General features: G+C 41.8%; 1 protein-coding gene across 10 annotated transcripts in view; it reads left to right on the top strand.

Annotated features, from left to right (window-relative positions):
• FAT3 (FAT atypical cadherin 3) overlaps positions 1 to 17,442 on the top strand; it is a 399,084-nt gene extending 381,642 nt beyond the window's left edge. For 5 of the 10 annotated variants that reach the window (XM_072326826.1, XM_072326820.1, XM_072326823.1 and 2 more), the window contains 6 exons: positions 1,821 to 1,974; positions 3,089 to 3,744; positions 5,774 to 5,887; positions 9,176 to 9,235; positions 11,349 to 11,384; positions 11,989 to 17,442. In XM_072326826.1, the coding sequence (XP_072182927.1) occupies positions 1,821 to 1,974; positions 3,089 to 3,744; positions 5,774 to 5,887; positions 9,176 to 9,235; positions 11,349 to 11,384; positions 11,989 to 12,608 (1,640 nt within the window). In that variant the 3' untranslated portion in view covers positions 12,609 to 17,442. Of the gene's footprint in view, positions 1 to 1,820; positions 1,975 to 3,088; positions 3,745 to 5,773; positions 5,888 to 9,175; positions 9,236 to 10,877; positions 10,954 to 11,348; positions 11,385 to 11,988 lie in introns of all 10 variants that reach the window. The other 5 variants (XM_072326829.1, XM_072326827.1, XM_072326830.1 and 2 more) reach the window with 4 other exon arrangements.
• The last annotated feature ends 497 nt before the right edge of the window (positions 17,443 to 17,939 follow it).

Genomic DNA, 17,939 nt, shown 5'->3' with positions numbered 1-17,939 from the left:
TTTTCGTTTCACTTAAACTGAACGAGACCATAAAAGTGTACAAAAACATTACTGTAAATTTTTCAACCATAGATGTCACTGTTCAGTCATAAAATGGAGCAATGAAACAGCCCCACTTATTCATGCAGTGATTTCTACCTCAAGGATTCCTAGATCAGGTGTTTTACCAAGAAACAATAAATCTTTCATAGGAATGGCATCAAAACGTGATGTCTGGTGCAGTCGCCGTTTTCAGTCCCAGCTCTCTACGGGTCTGGAAAGCCATTCAAATTGTCTGAGTGAGAATGGGTAAGACAGCAAAAATAATCCCGTCTTGCTGGTACTGACCAAGTGAGCTTTCTAGGAACTCTTGCAGTGCAATCATTTCTTAATTCTGTAAGCTTAAAATAGCAGTGCTTTTATTCCCGTTTTTGTAGTAGGACAACAAAACAGCAGAGTATTTGATTATCTGTTGTATTTATCTTCAGTTAGATAGCTTTGGAATCTTGACTGAATGAGCCAGTAAGTCTGTTTCCAAGTTTCTTTGCTAGAGCCAGTCCTCATGAAAGAAATTCAATTAGGGTAACTGAACAAGGCCAGTTGAACCAGATGGAACGTAAAAGACATGGCAATCCTGATACAGCATCACTTTTGCCTCATACCACCACTGTGTTGTTTTTGTGAAATTCTCATAACTGGGCTCTAAACTTCCTGCTTCGATTAGTAGAGCAGTGTCTTTAAAAATGCATATATATGTGTGTGTGTGTTTTCTCTCTATATATATATGCATTTCAAAAGTCTAGATATAAGGATTTCTATTGCATTAATGGCAGGAAGATTCCTTGCTCCAGTTGATTTAGATGCCATATTTAGTACATTTTTTGATACGTGAGCCCCGTAAGTGGAGCTTGAATCTTTCCTACACGTCTATTGGGACATTTTGATTTTGTAAGTGGTTGTTCCTTGTTGTTTTCAAGTGAATAATGATTTCAACACTTATTTCTAACACAATATGAAGACATGCACTGTCTCACTGGATTTCTTTATGACCTTAAATAAAGGATTTATTAATGGCAAATCACAAGGAGAGGAGAATGAAACAGACTGTCATTTGCTATTTGGGGAAGTGAACTGATGGATTCAGGAAATGTTTCTGACTCATGTTGTTCCTTTGCTGGCAAGGAGCATGGAAGGACTTTGATCCCCTACAGTCCTCTACTTAAGCAGTGTGATGCCTGATTTACTGCAGCTAGTAATTAATCAATCTCCTAATAGCAGAAACTGCATCTAATGAGCTCTGATTAAGGGTGGCAGTCCTGCATTCAGCTGGCATTATGAAGCCCATGGTTCATGCTTGGATGATGTGCTTTATGAAAGAGTTAAATATCATTGTCAGGTGTTTTATTATTAAGATCTCAGCTGATATATTTGGTCTTTGATGAAGCCTCAGATGAGGTGTGAGCTGACACTACTGCAAGATATGGTCTTTTCAAAAGGAGAGGGAGATGCATCACTGATTTGGAATATTTACTGTAGCCAAGGTTGTTCACAGGGGACATTTTTTCTTATCTGAATCCCAGTGACTGGAATAGTTGGAGCTGCCGGGATTCCACTGGTCCCTGGTTGTATTACATGAGGTCCAGTCACCCAAATGTTCCAGATAAGCAAATGCTCCACTGGAGTTAATGTGGACCACACAGATGTATAAGAATGAGTATAAGCATCCCTTTTCCCCTACAGGATAGTACATTTTTTGTAGTAGATTACCCAAGTAGGTTCCCCTGCTTCTAGATAACAGAGGGTGGCTTCTGATGTATTTCTCTGTGTCCTTCACTTCCCAGGATACCAGTGCAATTGCCTCTCTCAGTTTACTGGAAGAAATTGTGAATCGGAGATCACAGCCTGCTTCCCAAATCCGTGCCGGAATGGAGGCTCATGTGATCCCATTGGCAATGCTTTCATCTGCAACTGCAAAAATGGCCTGACAGGAGTAACGTAAGTAAACTTTTCTATGTGGGCAATCAAAGCATTTTAATTCAGCGATGGAGTTTATTTTTTTGACTGGGTGTTTTTTTATCCAACTAAGAGACATGATACAGTGATGGACCCCGTAGCTCAGGTTGGCGGTTGGGCTTTTTGGTTTTGAAGGTCTTTTCCAGTGTAGATGATTCTGTGATTTCCTTGCAATTAAAAACAACCCAACAGTTAGTGCTTGAATCAAGTCCAAGCTAATGAAAGACGAGAAATCCATAAAGGTTTCTGAATCCAGCTCTTAAGGTATTGTTTCAGATGTGACTTCCAAATGAAATACGGATCTCACTAAGATATGATCTTGCTGAGATAAAGACACCTGAGCCATCCCATAAAGCCTGTGGAAGCTGATGTGTAATCTCTTCTTTTTGAGAATGGAAGTTATTTAGGCCTAACTTAAAAGCGTAATTTGTTGCATTCGTTTTTAGAATCCATACCTTGATAACATGCTCAGTGTAGAAACTTGGCCCTTGCTTTTTTTCTCATTTGCTTTGTCTGTTTGCACTTTTTGTTTTGTTTTGCGTTTTTTTTAATCACCTGCTTTTCTTCCCTGTTCTTTCTGTTCAGGGTTCCTGTGATTATATTTTTCCCACTTCTCTGATGTTTATTCATTTTATTTCCTGTCTTAAATCAATTTTAAAAGTCAATATATTCCCCTTTTCTCTCAAATTAGTAGCCTGTGAATTTTTTACTACTTATTTTCAGCTCTGTTTTTCCCATGAATCCTCTTGATAATTGCATTGAATCCCATGTGTCTGACCAAAAAGGATATACAAGTGATTAGATCTTCAGTTATGTTCTGTGAGCCACCTTAGGATCAAGGAGCCTTTACTTATGAGAGGCTTTAAACTTTTATTTCCTTTGTGACATTTTCATTTTATTATTTTAAAAATCCATGGAATACCTGCAGAAAAAAAAAAATTAAATGCCATTAATTAATATGATAATAATATAATAATTGGCAAAGCACCAGCAAGGTGCTCATTGTAGTTGTCTCACTTTGAGAAGTCATCACTTGGAAGCTGGGCTGTTAGCTTGGCGTTCTCCAAACTCCACATTCTCCTTTTCTTCTTTTAAGGTGTGAAGAAGATATCAATGAGTGTGAAAGAGAAGAATGTGAAAATGGTGGTTCCTGTGTCAACGTATTTGGTTCATTTCTCTGCAACTGCACCCCTGGCTACGTGGGGCAATACTGCGGCCTTCGCCCCGTGGTGGTTCCCAATATACAAGCTGGGCATTCATATGTGGGCAAGGAGGAGCTGATAGGAATAGCCGTGGTTCTGTTTGTCATATTTGTGCTGATCGTCCTTTTTATAATTTTTCGCAAGAAAGTATTCCGGAAGAACTATTCCCGCAATAACATCACGCTTGTACAGGATCCAGCCACTGCTGCCCTGCTGAACAAGAGCAATGGCATCCAGTTCAAGAACATCAGGAACAGCGGAGACAGCAGGAACATCTACCAGGAGGTTGGGCCTCCGCAGGTCCCTGTAAGGCCGATGGCCTACACCCCATGCTTCCAGAGTGACTCGCGGAATAACCTGGACAAGATAGTGGATGGGCTTGGCGTGGAGCACCAGGAGATGACAACATTTCATCCCGAGTCCCCTCGGATCCTGACAGCCAGGCGGGGTGTGGTGGTGTGCAGCGTGGCTCCCAACTTGCCCGCGGTGTCTCCCTGCCGCTCCGACTGTGACTCCATCAGGAAGAGCACGTGGGATGCTGGAACGGAAAGTAAGTGCTGCATGCTGCTGCCTCTCTTCTTACCATAGGCACAGGTTCCTCACAGGCTGCTGCAGAAACATCTATGCTTAATGCTCTAACTGCAGTGCTAATGCATTTAACATTTTGATTTGGTTTAGCTTTGAATTAGTATCATTAACACCAGGGACACAAAACATCACCTTCCCTGCACTAAGTATGACTGAACACACTTACTTGTTCAAAAAGCACATATAAGCACTCTGAGCACTAGTTCTTCAAGTGATACAACGCAATTGGGGAGAAAAACTGAGGCAGAATTCTCAAACAGAAACTCTGCTCAGTCTGGACTTTTGGTCTCCCAGAGGAGTTAAAGTTTTAAGACTTTCTACAGGAAGAAATTCTGTTTTGCAAGGGAGACATTCACGGATATATTCCCTAATTCCAGTGTCAATGAAATGAAGCAGGAAATCAGGCACCACTGAGAGGATCACCCTTTCAGTTCGTTGCATTCTCATCTGCATTCAGTATCAGAGTGATCACAAACTTTCTCATCCTCACAGCCGTGATGTTTCTGCTCTGATGGTTTCTCAGCAGCTTATTACAGTGCCCATTTTCATTCCTGAACAAGTTGCTGGAGATACAGCAAGCCTCACATATTCTCCTATAGCAAGACACCAGTTTGCTGAGCCAGAATTAAGGCCCTGTGCCTCACTAGTTAGAATGCTTCATACGGACAGAGATGTTTGCTCTAGCAGAGCACAGCGTTTCTTTCTTTTCTTAGTCGTGTTTACCCTTTTAAATAACATTTTCTAATGGGTGTTCAACCTCACTGCAACACAACTTCGATCAAATCTGTCAACAAAAGTACACGATCCAGTTATTTTTTTAAGCACTGTTGTTTTAGGGAGTAAGAACAGAACAACAGAGAGAGGAACACTCCACAGTGCCTCACATCTGACATGCACATTTTCAGCTAAGGTGGCACATTGGCCAAAGTCTCCTAGTGAAAAACAGGAATTAATTATTATTCCTTTAGGCTGTATTTCACTGTTGCATTCTGGCTGACCTTTAACCATTAATACAGTCTTGCTGATTAAAAATAACAGCATGTAAGTCACCATGTGTGCTCTGTTCTGTGATTTCTTGGGTGTTCTTGCCACAGATGCTGGTATCTGCCTGAATTTCTGCACAGCATGAGGTTACACCATGGGGATGGGCCTCAGCTGTCACGGAGTGGGAAGCAGTGCTGCTTCGTTACTGCAGCTCTTACTCCATCTACTGTGTACCCTGCTTCTCAGCAGGACTAAATCAGCTGTTACTATATGCAGGTGCCCCATGCTGGGTAGAAATATCTACAGATAGCAGGTGGAGAGCTGTACTTAGGTGGAATTGACTGTTTGCAGCACCTGAGCTTGTTCATTCATAATTAACTGAGGCATCTGTCTCAGTTCTTGCTGTGGATCATGTTTTCCTTATTATCGCTCACAGAGTGTATGTTTGAATGTGTGTATTTAAGCACATGAGAACTTATACCTCAGGCTGCAGTTACGTGCTTAAACTGTAGACAAATTGACGAGACTGAATGTCCACGATGAAACGCATAAATCCACTCCACATCAGTGGTGGATCCAGAGGCTGCTGATGTAAAGATGCCCAGTGACTTCATTGGGCTTTGTATGAGCCTCTAATGAGACTCTCAAATTAGGAAATGAACAGTAAAGATAAATGTATCTGTAATCTCTTGTATAGGATGTTTATACTGCATTTTTAAAGTCATCTATTTCCTCACCACTGAGACTGCACGGGGTCTAAGAGGCAATACTGACTACAAGTGTTTATTCCTTGATAGTGATGGTGTCAGCTGCTCAGGAGCCTGTTCGGGTTTCTAACACTTCAAAAGTCATTAGCTGCCTTCATGGCCAATGGCTTGTTTCCTCTGTCTGGGGGAAATGTTTTTATTCTGACAGTAACAAGAGAAGGCTATCTGTTGGCTCTGTGGTACAAGTGGACAAATATACCCATAGAGTACCGTTTTGCTTTGTTTTTGCTATCAATGAAGGTAAAGGGGTTGATGACGCTGAAGAAGTGACCTGTTTTGCAGGAAGTAATAAAGGCAGCAACTCTGAAGTACAGTCCCTCAGCTCCTTCCAGTCTGACTCGGGTGATGATAATGGTAAGACCTGATTTTATCTTTATTTTGCTGGGGACAAAGGCATGTAACTCTCCTTATAAAAACAATAAGGTGACATCATCTAGAAAACCCTTTAATGATGCTGAAAGTCAGAAAGTCCTGGATTCAGTCCCTCATTTTGTGGCCATTTTTTTAAATTAGTGGAACATAATTGAAATCTTGGTGGATGGAGCCATTGCATCAGTACCAAGCTTTACACTGAATTAGAGTTAGGATACAGCAGACTCACGTTGTCAAGTTAGAAGCTGACTAATAGGTAGCAGGTTAAGCTGTAGATTTTCTATCCTCTTCCCTCTTGGAAGAGGATGACTTTAATGTTTCATCAGTCAAATCAAAGGGAATTTCTCTACAGTTTGCCAGGTCTCATTCACAGTCCCAGCAAAAATCTGCAGGCTCTCAGCACGCAACAATGAGTGGATGAGGCAGTCCCTGGTGGCTTGGCCTCTCCCTGGCAATCACAGCTCAGCGAACAATAGAGCACCATTAAATCCTTGCTCTGTGCATGCTAGTTGTCCTACATCATTATCTCAGTGGGTGACGTGGGCAGAGCCATACACAGCCAGAAAGCAGCACACAAAGTCAGATCAAACCCTTGTTCCAAGGCCTATGCATGTGGAGCAGTGGTGCTGAGAAAAACCAAGATGTTTCTGCCAGGGAGGGATGATGGTTGTCAGGGAAGCTTCACTGAGATACACATAAAAGATTAGCACAAAGAAATTGCACTTAGGTTCCTCAGACACCAGTTAATGAACTGTTAGGAGGCTCAGCTTCTCAGTCATGTCACGCAGCTTCCCCTGAGGTACTCCTGAATGTTGGAAAATGCACTTAAAGGGAAGGGCACTTGCAGGTGCTTTTGGTTCAGCTGTGACTGAAGCGCTGTGAGTACTTTTGTCACACTTCTCAGGGCTTTTCTGTGCTCCCCCTCCAAAAAAAAACCAAGCAAAATGCTTTTGTGATCTTATTGTTACCATAATAATTATTCCCGTGTTCGTGTGTGGCACATGGCAACTTTTTTTATGTCCCTCAAATTCTAATTAGGCTTTTCATCTCATTTCAGTCACTGGCACAATATCCACTGAAGCTGGGTGTGCCCACACGTTTTTTTTGTCAAAGCTACATTTAAAAAATGTCCTTTAAAGATAACAATTCTAGTTCAGGGTCTAAGCAAATCAATAACTTCAGAGAACATGAGGGAAGTAGCTTAAATCATCTGAGTCATTCAGCAGAGGTCAATGCAAGTCTGCACTCTCTGGTTTTCCTGCAGCAGGGTGGGTTTGCAGTGGCAGAGCCTAAAATATAACTACAGGCATAGGTAAGTGTTTGTACACACCACTACCTGTACATAGGGGATAGTGGATATCCTTCCTGAAGCCATAAGAAGTAGTTGGTGGTATTACTTGTAATCAAAAAGCCACAAATTTTTAGTGATTATAAAGAAAATTAATTAGAAAAATAAATAGTCTCCTGCTCTCAGCAATATAACACTTGCCAACTCACTTCAAAGGCAAGTCACAGGTTTCCATCGTAAGGAATTTCAGAACAAAGGGATGCGGCAAAAGCAGATATTGAGGTTATCATTTCAGTGCCAGTGAATTGCTGATTGTGCTGGGTAGTTCAAGGGAATACTGTTTGTGATGACAATTTTATTAACCCCTGGTCAGTTCTGGATTTGGATGTTCTCTTGCGCTGAACTGTTTGCGGTAGAAGTTTCCCCCCCTTCTGTGAAAATGCTCTGCACAGCTCTCACCAGAGACAGCCCATATCTGCCATGAAAACTTATTCTGGCCCTGTTTCTGTCCTCATGTTCTCACTGCCTGTTGTCCACGACTCCCAGATCTGGCTGATATTCTCAGCGGTGGAGGGATGGACAGACCTTGGTCAGGTTTGTTTTGTCTCCAGCCCTTCCCTGCCATGTCTCACTCACACCAGCAGCATGTGAGGAAGCTAGGAATAGTATGGGGCTGCATACTATAGACCTACTGCCAAGGCAGGGATTCCCCCTAGCTCTGATGAGGCTTCTCTTGCATTTTTCAGCCACCCTCAACCTCTTTTTCTACCCACACAGAAACTAATTACATGGTGCCACTTAGTTTTCCATAATGCTCGTTATGCATTAGCCAATATGAGCCTCCTTTGTTTATACAATTACCAGTGACACTGATGCCATAAACACAGTCAAGGACAGAACATGGTTCCTTTGGCTCATCAAGACTTTTTGCCAAGCTTTCACAAGGACTGAGGAAATTGGATGAGATTCTTGATCCCATGCCCAAAATTCAAGAGGCCTCTGAATGTTCAACATGAGAGTGAAAGGTTCTATTACTGTTAACATGCTTCTTGTGACCTCTCAGTCTATTGGCTGTGTGAAGCAAAAATGTTATTTCCTGCCCAACATTTCTGGTCATCTTCTTAGCCTGCTCCAAAGCAGTCAGTTTTCTTGTCATTAAGACAGCAGAAAAGCCAATACCAACTGAATGTAAAGGGAACTCTTTCTGTGTTTTCACTGGGTTTTATCTCAAGTAGTCAAAGTCAAGGGTGTTACATTGTCCAAAATCACCTACAAGATCACACACTGTACCGCTGTTTTACTCCATGTTAAAAGATTGTTTGGCCAATATTGATTGCTCCAAGGGAAAAGCCTATTTCGGTAAAATAGCTGCAGAGAACACAGGATGCATTTGTGAAAATGTTCTGTCAATCAGAAATCAAAATTTGAACCAAACCAACTTGACTGTGCCCTTCTAATTATGGCAGTACTGCTTAACGTCCCAGAGATACTGCATTGCACAGCGCAAACAGCAAATAAGGAAAACATTCCTCTTAGGAAATAGATGAAGCCCAGTACTGTTTCAGATGGTGCCGCGGTATGAAGGTAATGATTCCTTGGAGCACGCATCGTGGTCTCTGGAGAGATTTAAGCGAGAATGAATTAGAAATTAGTGTCAGGTAGACAGGATACCGCTGTGGTTAATTGAATCAGCCGGCCGGTCTGTTTGAATTTATGAGGTGATACACATCATGCCATACGCCTCTTTGGAAATGTTGGTTTGGAATTTATCACCACTCTGAAAATGTACGGGATTATCTGAAATGAAGTGTCCTGCAATCCACAGCATAAATCATGCATTGGTCAGCAGCCTTTTTATTTTTACAATGTCGGTTCTGTCTGTTTGAGAGAATTTATTGTGGTAACGTATGACATATGTTTTAAATACTAACCTGAAGCTGTCCTTCCCCTCCCTTTATTTTCTGCTTTCCCTCCCCTGCAAGCTTCCATAGTGACTGTCATACAGCTTGTCAACAATGTGGTTGACACTATAGAAAATGAAGGTATTTAATTATTTTTCTTTCTTGTTATGCAACAATGCTTCTTGTTTTCATTGTGAAACGTTCCAGCAGAACCTCACTAATCTAAACTGACCAGCAAACCTACAGTGGGGGTTGGGATTTGCAAATCAGCATGTTCATCAGCAAACCCAAAAGTGGTGTACTACAAGATATCTTTGGGTAACTGGAAGTGGTAGGAAAGATATCAAGGCCATCATCATCTTTTGTTACAGTCAATTATTTTGCTTGCTTATTGCCATAGCCTTCAGAGAGTGTAGGATGAGGTTGACAATGGAGCCAAATCATTGAGATTATCCTATCTGCAGAGGATGGGAAGCAGAAGATGCCAAAAGGTATCTGTAAAGTATCCCAAACTGTGGTTAAACTGGATTACACACTCCATTGGGACTGTACGGAGAGCAACAAAGTGCTGGTGGGCAGGTAGCTGGTTTCTCCTGGGTAATAACATCTAATAGACGATGTATAGACACTACTCCCTTGATGCCATGTAGCATGGCAGCCTGGCCACCACTGTTTTTCCCTTGGGGTTCATGTGTGTACTGAACAGAATGTGGCATTTGGGTCCAAGGACCCATCACTCAGCTTTGCCATTGACCTCTGGGTAATTTTAGACCTATTTCACTAAAAGTAAGCTAATTTCCTTACCTGTCAAACAAGAACATTACAGTTTGGCTCTCCAACAAAGCACTGAGGAAATGTGATATTAGCCCTGTCTTCCTAAGGGAAAACATAAGCAAGCACATTGGCTTCCTATCATGCTTCCCAGGTCAGAAAAAGCCAGTTTGGCAGTGATTTCAAAAGGCTGTCACTCAAAATGCTTTGCCCACTTCCCAGTCCTTTCTCCAAGAGTCATTATTCTCACAAGCTGTGCAACATAATGGGTGCAGATGGCTGTTGCAGGAGGGAACAGAGCTCCTTCCCCATGGAGCTCTGTGGGTGCTGCCGGTCAGCATTAGTGAGGTTCTCCTGGATCCTGAAGTCATGCAGCTCGGAGGGACCAGGCACATCTCGGGTGCAGTGTCATTATGCTGAAAGACAGCAACATCCACTTTGAAAACGAGAGGAAAGAAGGAGAAGAGTGGTTAGGGCCGGTTCAGACAGTGCTGCTAAAGCTGCAGTAGCCGGAGCCCTACTCAGCCCAGGCTAATGCAGAGCACGTAGATTGCCACTATCTGGCTAATGAGCTAACGAATTAATCAACATCATCACATGGCTTATGTGATGATAAACAAGGGCGTGAGTGGTGTTAATAGATGGAGGCCTGGAGAATTGTCTGCTCTGCCCTCATTTGCGGCCGAGCCCGAAGGGTTCATCTGGCTCATCTGGCCAGGCCTCCTCCAGCAACGCAGTCCAGAGACCTCATCCAGTCAGTTCTTGCATGAAGCCCAATAACATGTGGTAGAACAAGAGCATCCCATCTAGAAAGTGCTGCAGCTTTTTCCCTGCCCTTTTCTCACACAAAACCTCTTCCCCTGCTCTCTCCCCAACCCCTGCACCCTCTCCATACTGGAATGCCTCCCTTCCCACCAGCTAGCATGGCAGTGCAGGTGGGAGGTGGGTATGGGGTTGCGGGGCATTGTAGTTGACGGCCCCATTAAATGGCTTTGTATTCTATTCTATTCAGGTTCTTATACCGTGCCCATCACCATGGTATCTGAGCCCAGGTGGGCCCAGATTTGTTTGAACCGGCCCTGAGAATGGTAGATTCTTATTTTTCTGTTTCAAAGTGAACAAGTGAGAGAGAAATGTACTTTGCAATTATAAACCATATAGATGGTGGATAGCCCTTTTTTGTATTAAGAATTCCAGCTCTAATGTAATTTCATATCTGTTCAGTGAGGATAAATAGTTAAGATATGATAGAAAAGGAATATAATGCACATGACATAATAATTTCTTTATGTATGTCTGCATTTGACTGGGCAAGCTTATCTTGTGCATTAAAATAAGGAACAATTTAAAATCCTATTGAAACAACACTGAGCCAGCTGTACTTTAGAAATATGCATGCAGAGCTTTGTATTTTCACATGTAAGTCCATGCTGGTAACAAGCTCCTAGTTACCAGTTTTTACTTTTCACTTTGTATCTGGCAGTGTCTGTCATGGATCAAGGACAGAACTACAACAGAGGTGATTTTTTGGGGACCCTTTCTGCCTGTTGGACTGTGCTAGGGGGGGAGGGCACTCACGTGGTCTGTTTTTCTTTTACTGCTTGACGTATCCTCTTGAAATGCTGCATGAGAATGGCCAGCCACTTCTTTATTTCAGGATCCAGTGCTTAGTCTCTCAGTCTATCAGATTGTTTGCCTGCTCACTTTCTTGAAACAAAGCCATTGGAGGTGGAAGGGGAATTTAGATGTGATACCATAAGCATGCTGACTTCCTATGTATATATTTTCAATTGACTTTGAAAAGCATTGCTGCAGGGATTTTTGTCATTTTGGTTTCTCAGCTTCATAGTTTCTAATGCGACCTAGTAACGTCCTGTAATGTGAACCGCCCTTGAGTGGCCGTGGTTTGTTTCTTTGCTTGTTTGCAATGGCATCACCATACCACATAGTCCTTCTGTCCTATCCATTGGGTCAGAGCATGGCTGACCCATGCAGATGGCCTCTGACGCATGCTGTGACCTAAGTGTGTATTTAGGAATAAGAGTTTGCTCTTTAGCAAGTGCATGCCAGACATCTCCTGGTCATTAGCGGCCTCATCCTCACTGCTGTGATTCTCTTTCCAGCGTACCATTGGGATACCTCAGACTGGATGCCAAGTGCTCGTTTATCTGACATTGAGGAAGTGCCCAATTTTGAAACAGCGGATGGAGGCTCAGCTCATCACGGCAGCACCAGAGAGCTGGAGACAGATTACTACCTTGGTGGCTACGACATCGACAGCGACTACCCCCCCCCTCACGAAGAGGAGTTTCTGAGCCAGGACCAGTTACCACCTCCTCTTCCAGAGGATTACCCAGACCAGTACGAAACCCTCCCGCCCTCGCAGCCGGTCTCGATGGCAAATACGCTCAGCCCCGACTGCCGGAGACGGCCGCATTTCCACCCCAGCCAATACCTCCCTCCTCACCAGTTCCCCCATGAGACAGACATCGCAGGGGCTCAGACTGGGAACGAATTTAGTACTTTTGCTGTTGGCCCAAGTCAGAACACAGAAAACGTTAGTGCAGGTAAGATGCCCTTAACCTTGCACAACTCTCTAGATGCCTCCTCCTCTGACGTCTCAGCCAGCTGCGGCTTTGATGACTCCGAAGTAGCCATGAGTGACTTTGAAAGTGTGGAGGAACTCAAACTAGAAAATGTTCACATTCCATTTGTGGAGACCCAGCATCAGACGCAAGTGTAAAGGAGGCTCCCTTCTTCTTTCTCTTCTTCCTCTTTTTTTTTTAGTTTTTTCTGTCATTTGGTCTAATTAATAGTATAAATATTGAGAAGAAAATTTGCTGAAGGTGTATCTATATATATTGGGCAATGCAAAAATACAGTATAACCCATTATTAACTTGTTCAGAAATGATATTGTATGTGCAGACACGAAGAGACCAATTGTGTTAAGTATTACACATTACGAAATTGTTACAGACAATCTGGAGAGTGTGTAACTTCTATTTATTGCTGGGAGTAAAACTTATGAGGAAGGGGAAAATGATCTGATTGTTGAATAAATTCTTTTTCTCCCTCCCACCTCCACCCAGGGTTTGGGGTTGTGTTTTTTTTTCTGTTGTTGTGTTATTAAAAGTGTTACAGTGTTATGTTCTTCCTGCAGTATTAAAGAACTGGTATGGATCATTCCAAGAGGCAATTTTTGCATGAAATATTGTCAGTGAAAGAGTGAAAGCAGTTGACTGCTGAAGCTGCTATGTACATCACCTACAAACTGACCTATCGAAGACAGTCATTTGTCCACAAATATTTGTCTGTGATTTCATTTGTTACATAACATTTCACTCTACTTCATGTACATATACAGCAATGCATATACAGCGTATATCCACTGTAAATTAGCCCACGTTGGTTGCTGTTTTGCAACATGGTGTCAGATGTATGTGTACAACTTCTAGAAATGTCCCACCTTGTCTCTGTATCAGCCCTGTTCTCTGCCCCAGCTGTGTACCTACAGCTTCCCTTGACTTCTGTATGAAATGTGAGCATGGATCTGAAAGCAGTTGGAAAACCTGAAGTATCTGTGTTACACGGCTGTTGGGGTTGTTTGTTAGTTCTTTGCTTGGGCAATCTCCTCTTTAACAGCAGTCATCATGCTGCAATTATTGCGGTAAAATTAGTTGCAATGAAGTTGCATAAAACATTGCCATCGTCTCAGATTGTTGGTTTAACATCATTTGGCAAATGTCCATCCGTGATGTTTATGGGAAGAGCTCTCAGCTGCTGCAAACGGACTCAGTCGGTGGGACTGCGCGGATGGGTCGTGACAAGGGATCTGGCTGTGGATTTTCTGCTGGATGTGAGTGTGATTTCACAGGATCTGAGAACTTCCAAAGGTGGTTTGTGGACTGCAGGATGTCGTTGTGGAATGAAGACGACGGCGGCATTGCTGTGATCTGATGCTTCCCTCAGCCTGGTTGGAGTAAATGGCCTTTTGCAGTGATCACAGTGATTGGCCTGAACAGCTCAGTGCAACGTGGAAATGTGGATTTGCACTCAGTGTACACATACTCACTGCTCAGTGCTAAGAAAATGTTATACTACTGCTTTTTATATCATCTCTACACCTTATACAACAAATGTGAGTCTGTAGTCTACATTACTGCTGGAGTTTCATCCATTCCTGCCGTGGCATCATTCATTCATTTTGAATGGCTGTTGAATACATGTCATTGTGATTAACGAACAGATTCATTAACAGATTTCTCGTGCCACTTTCCATATCCTGTCTCTTGGTGAAACATGTCAATGGAATAGTTTCAGCAGTTGTGTTCTCAGGTGTGTTCTTGACTGAGTGGAGTTTCACACAGAATTAAGTTGTGGGTCGTTTCTTGTCATACAGGAACTTTTTATTCACAAATCAACCCCAGCAAAAAGAAATTGTTAGTAGAATAAATTTGAAATAATTACAGCTTGTAACACTTTTAATAAAACGGGATTTCTGAAATACTCAGAAGCAGGCATGATATGCAGTAACTCTTCATTGGAAAACAGCTCATTATACAGGTACATGAATACACTGAGTGAGCTTTCGGAAAGACCAGGTACTGCACATACAAGTATTGTCAGGTACTTGTCCGTCAATAGTTTGTGTCCATTGAATTTATGGATGTCACTTGGTCTTCTCAAAGTATACAAGCTTCTGTAGCAGTGATATATTCTGAATGTGCTCACAGTACGTTTCACCTCCCTTTTCCTGCTCTTCTCCTCTTGTTTGCAAGAAAACATAATGGATATTTGTATCGCAACAGCAAAGAACTGAGGGACTCTATGATTTGCCAATGAGCTGTGAAGTGGTTTGGGGAGCCTCAAAGCGCAGAGGATGATGTGCGTTGCTCATCAAGTCGGTGTTGCAGGAAAGCAGATGCAAGAATTAGATTGATATCTCTTCAAGGTTAGAAACAACTGAGTGGAAAAGCAAAGCTGTAAGTTTAGCTGCTACTAAGTAATTTTAAAGCTGGCATGACATTTTGAGAGCGTTGCACTCTTTCTACATCTGCTTGTAGCGCACATGAGGTTTTGCTCCTACTCAGTTTTGGTGTGAGACATTTCTATCTGTTATGCAATTAGTTCTCTTTTGGCCCCTAGTTAGTTATGAAGTGTTCTTGTCATTATTTTTCTGTAGTGGGAAATCTTGAGTAAGCCCGAGACACTGATATCAAAACTGTGCTGGGACATATCAAAAGTGTCACAAGGGAGCGCACCACAGAAGCTTAGCAACTGCCATACAGAAAAGATCAGTGTTTCTTACCCAGCTTGTTGCCTCAGTAATATCTTGTTGGTAGTGAATTTTACTAGTAAAATATGCATAAATACAACGTATAGTACTTTTTCTGTTTTGATGTTGTTGCCATTGCATTTCACTGAACACCTACTTATTAAAGTGCTGTGGGGAAGGTGCCAGCGATCACCCATTCGTCCTTCTCTGTCCCACTCACAATTTCTATACCTCAGTATCTCCTCCCCTCCGTATAAAGTAATCCCAGTCTGATTGTTCCATCTTCAAACAAATGCCCCTCTGGATGCTGGTACTGCTGTGGCTTTTCTGGTTCTGTTCTGGCTCTTTTTGATGGTGATAAGACCTGAATGCAGAGATCAAAGTTAAATACTTCTTAGGGAGTAAGACTTCTGTATTAACTTCTCTCTTGTTAATCCAAACCATTTTATTATCCTTTTTACTCCTGCTCTACATGGAGAAGCTCTAATTTTCTAACCTGGAAGATAACAACATATACACAACCTAACTTAGGAATTAGTGTTCACACTGTTCCATCCGATGTATATTTATTGTTCTGCCATATGCAGCAAATTTATGTTTCTTTTGTGTCATTCACAGCTCCCTACTTTTGTTACAGCTTCCCTTGCCATCTCCACTATCTGACTGGCCCTGATCCTATCTCTGTATTTCAGTTCATGCTCCTGTAGATGGCTCCACTACACACTATTTTCTTTTAGGATCAGCTATGAGGGAAGATTTCATAGACATAAAAATTGTTGCTGCTGGCTCAATTAAATATTAGTTATGAATTATAGACAGGACAGGACAAATGGTTAAAAACATAATTTACTCCTCATCAAGTTCCTGTTAGGAAAACTAAAGGAATGCTATAGCGTGCCCTCAATAAACGCAAACATGGGAGGATTGAAGGTGCCCTGAGCTACTTTTTCTAAGTTTCATTTGTAAAGGTAGTATGCTTAATAATGGAGAAAAACAGCTATTTAAAGCCAGTAGTGAATGTACACCTGTGCTCTGTTGGTGGGTGTTGGTTTTTTTTAGCTATTAGCTGATAAATAATGGACATTTCATAAGTTTCCAAAGAGAGAGTTACACTTTCAGGTTTGTTCTCTAATGATTTACTGCCATTCACCATGCAGTACAACTGTGCTTTTTGCCTCTTTGCATCAATACACCAAACTGTCAATTGAGCCTTAGCAATTGAGAGTGTTGCCCATTGTCCATGGCCATTAACACGTGTTTCATAAACCTGACATTTAACATCTCCATTACCAGAAGGGGCATTCAGTTAGTAAATCAGCTGCATTATCCAAGGGATGGGCGGGTGGGGAAGAAATGAAATTAAATTCATTTCATTCTGTAATAATAAAAAGCAATAACTACAAATGTGTCGTATTACACAAAGGCCATAAGTAATCTTTACCAGTGTTAAGAGTGCACTTGAACTGTACAATGGAAAGAGATCGGAGCCCTCGGAACTGTAGCAATTCTTCTGTCATAGGAATACCTGAATCGCTGTTATTTAAGAATGCAGTGAGCCCATACTGCTGCTTTTCAGGAGGTGACAAAGGTGTTTATGAACGAAAGCAGTTCTCTTTAAAGCACTGTATCGGAAAAGATTGTCTTGTAAATTTTACCTGTTGCAAGCAGGCTGGTTTGTAAAAGATGTATGTTTTGGTGTTTAAAAAGAAGTTTATAAAATAATGTATATAATGGTTTCAAATTACCAGGCTTTTGTAGATACTTGATGCCAATCAGGTCGCTTTAATTTTTGTTTCTTTGTTTGTTTGATGCCATTCTGAAGAGTCATCAAAGTGGGTTTAAACTTTTGAGGTAACAGAGGGAAAAAGAAGTTCAAAGATTTGACACGCGGTTCTTTTCAGTCATTTCACAATGTACTGTAACTCTTCGGTTCAGCTCTTTTTGTTTCACTTTTTCTGTTTTTTAAGGAGACGTTTTTTATTGACTTTTTTTAAATGAAATGTGTTTTGCACAAAAAAATACCCGAGAGATGATTTCTATGCCATTTCAAGTAGGTATTAGGAGATGTCATTTCTCCAGTGACAACAAATTCAACCTTATGCAAAAGGGAAGGTTCATCACTTTGAGTGGGTATAGTCCTTCATCCAAAAACGAATTGTTCCTTCATAATTGCTGTTGGCAGTATTGTCTTGTGTTCTTTTGCTATAAAAACAAAACAAACAAACAAAAAAAAATATATAAGTGTACAGGTTTGTAACTGCCAAAATTTGCTAAAGTTGATGGTTAAAACAAATTTTCCAAGTAAACAAAAAGAAAAGCCTGGCTGTGTTGACTGTTTCTTGATTTTTCTCCTATTTTCAAAGGATGGAACAAGACAAGACATCAGTTCTGCAAGGAATGTAGGTTTTCATTACCTCGCTGTATTGCAGAAAATGCTCTGGTTTTGGACTGCAAATTCATTTCATTTCTACGTGGCATTTCCTCCATAGGAGCCCCTACTCACACCATAGAGCTCTTGCCAAGGTTTGTTTGGCTGATATGTGTACCCTAATGTGGTTGCCTAACTAAAACCACAAACTTAAATGAAGCAGAGGGTGTCAACACATCATGTAGCCATCTAGACATGGAGCTCCACTGGCTGTACTAGTTTTGGAGGACAACTCAGCTGTTCTGGGTTAGCTGCTGAGCAGAGCGTGAGGGACAGGAGCTCAGAGGAAGTACAGAAGCAGAAGCCCTTTCTGTAGTGTGATAGGGCAGATTTCCTTCCTGCCATGGGAACCTCCATCCTCCAGCAGCC

The sequence above is a fragment of the Excalfactoria chinensis genome, chromosome 1 (assembly GCF_039878825.1).
Source record: "Excalfactoria chinensis isolate bCotChi1 chromosome 1, bCotChi1.hap2, whole genome shotgun sequence".
In the NCBI taxonomy this organism is placed as follows: Eukaryota; Metazoa; Chordata; class Aves; order Galliformes; family Phasianidae; genus Excalfactoria; species Excalfactoria chinensis.
Note: the sequence above shows the minus strand (reverse complement) of the source record. Positions and strands in the feature narration are given on the sequence as shown.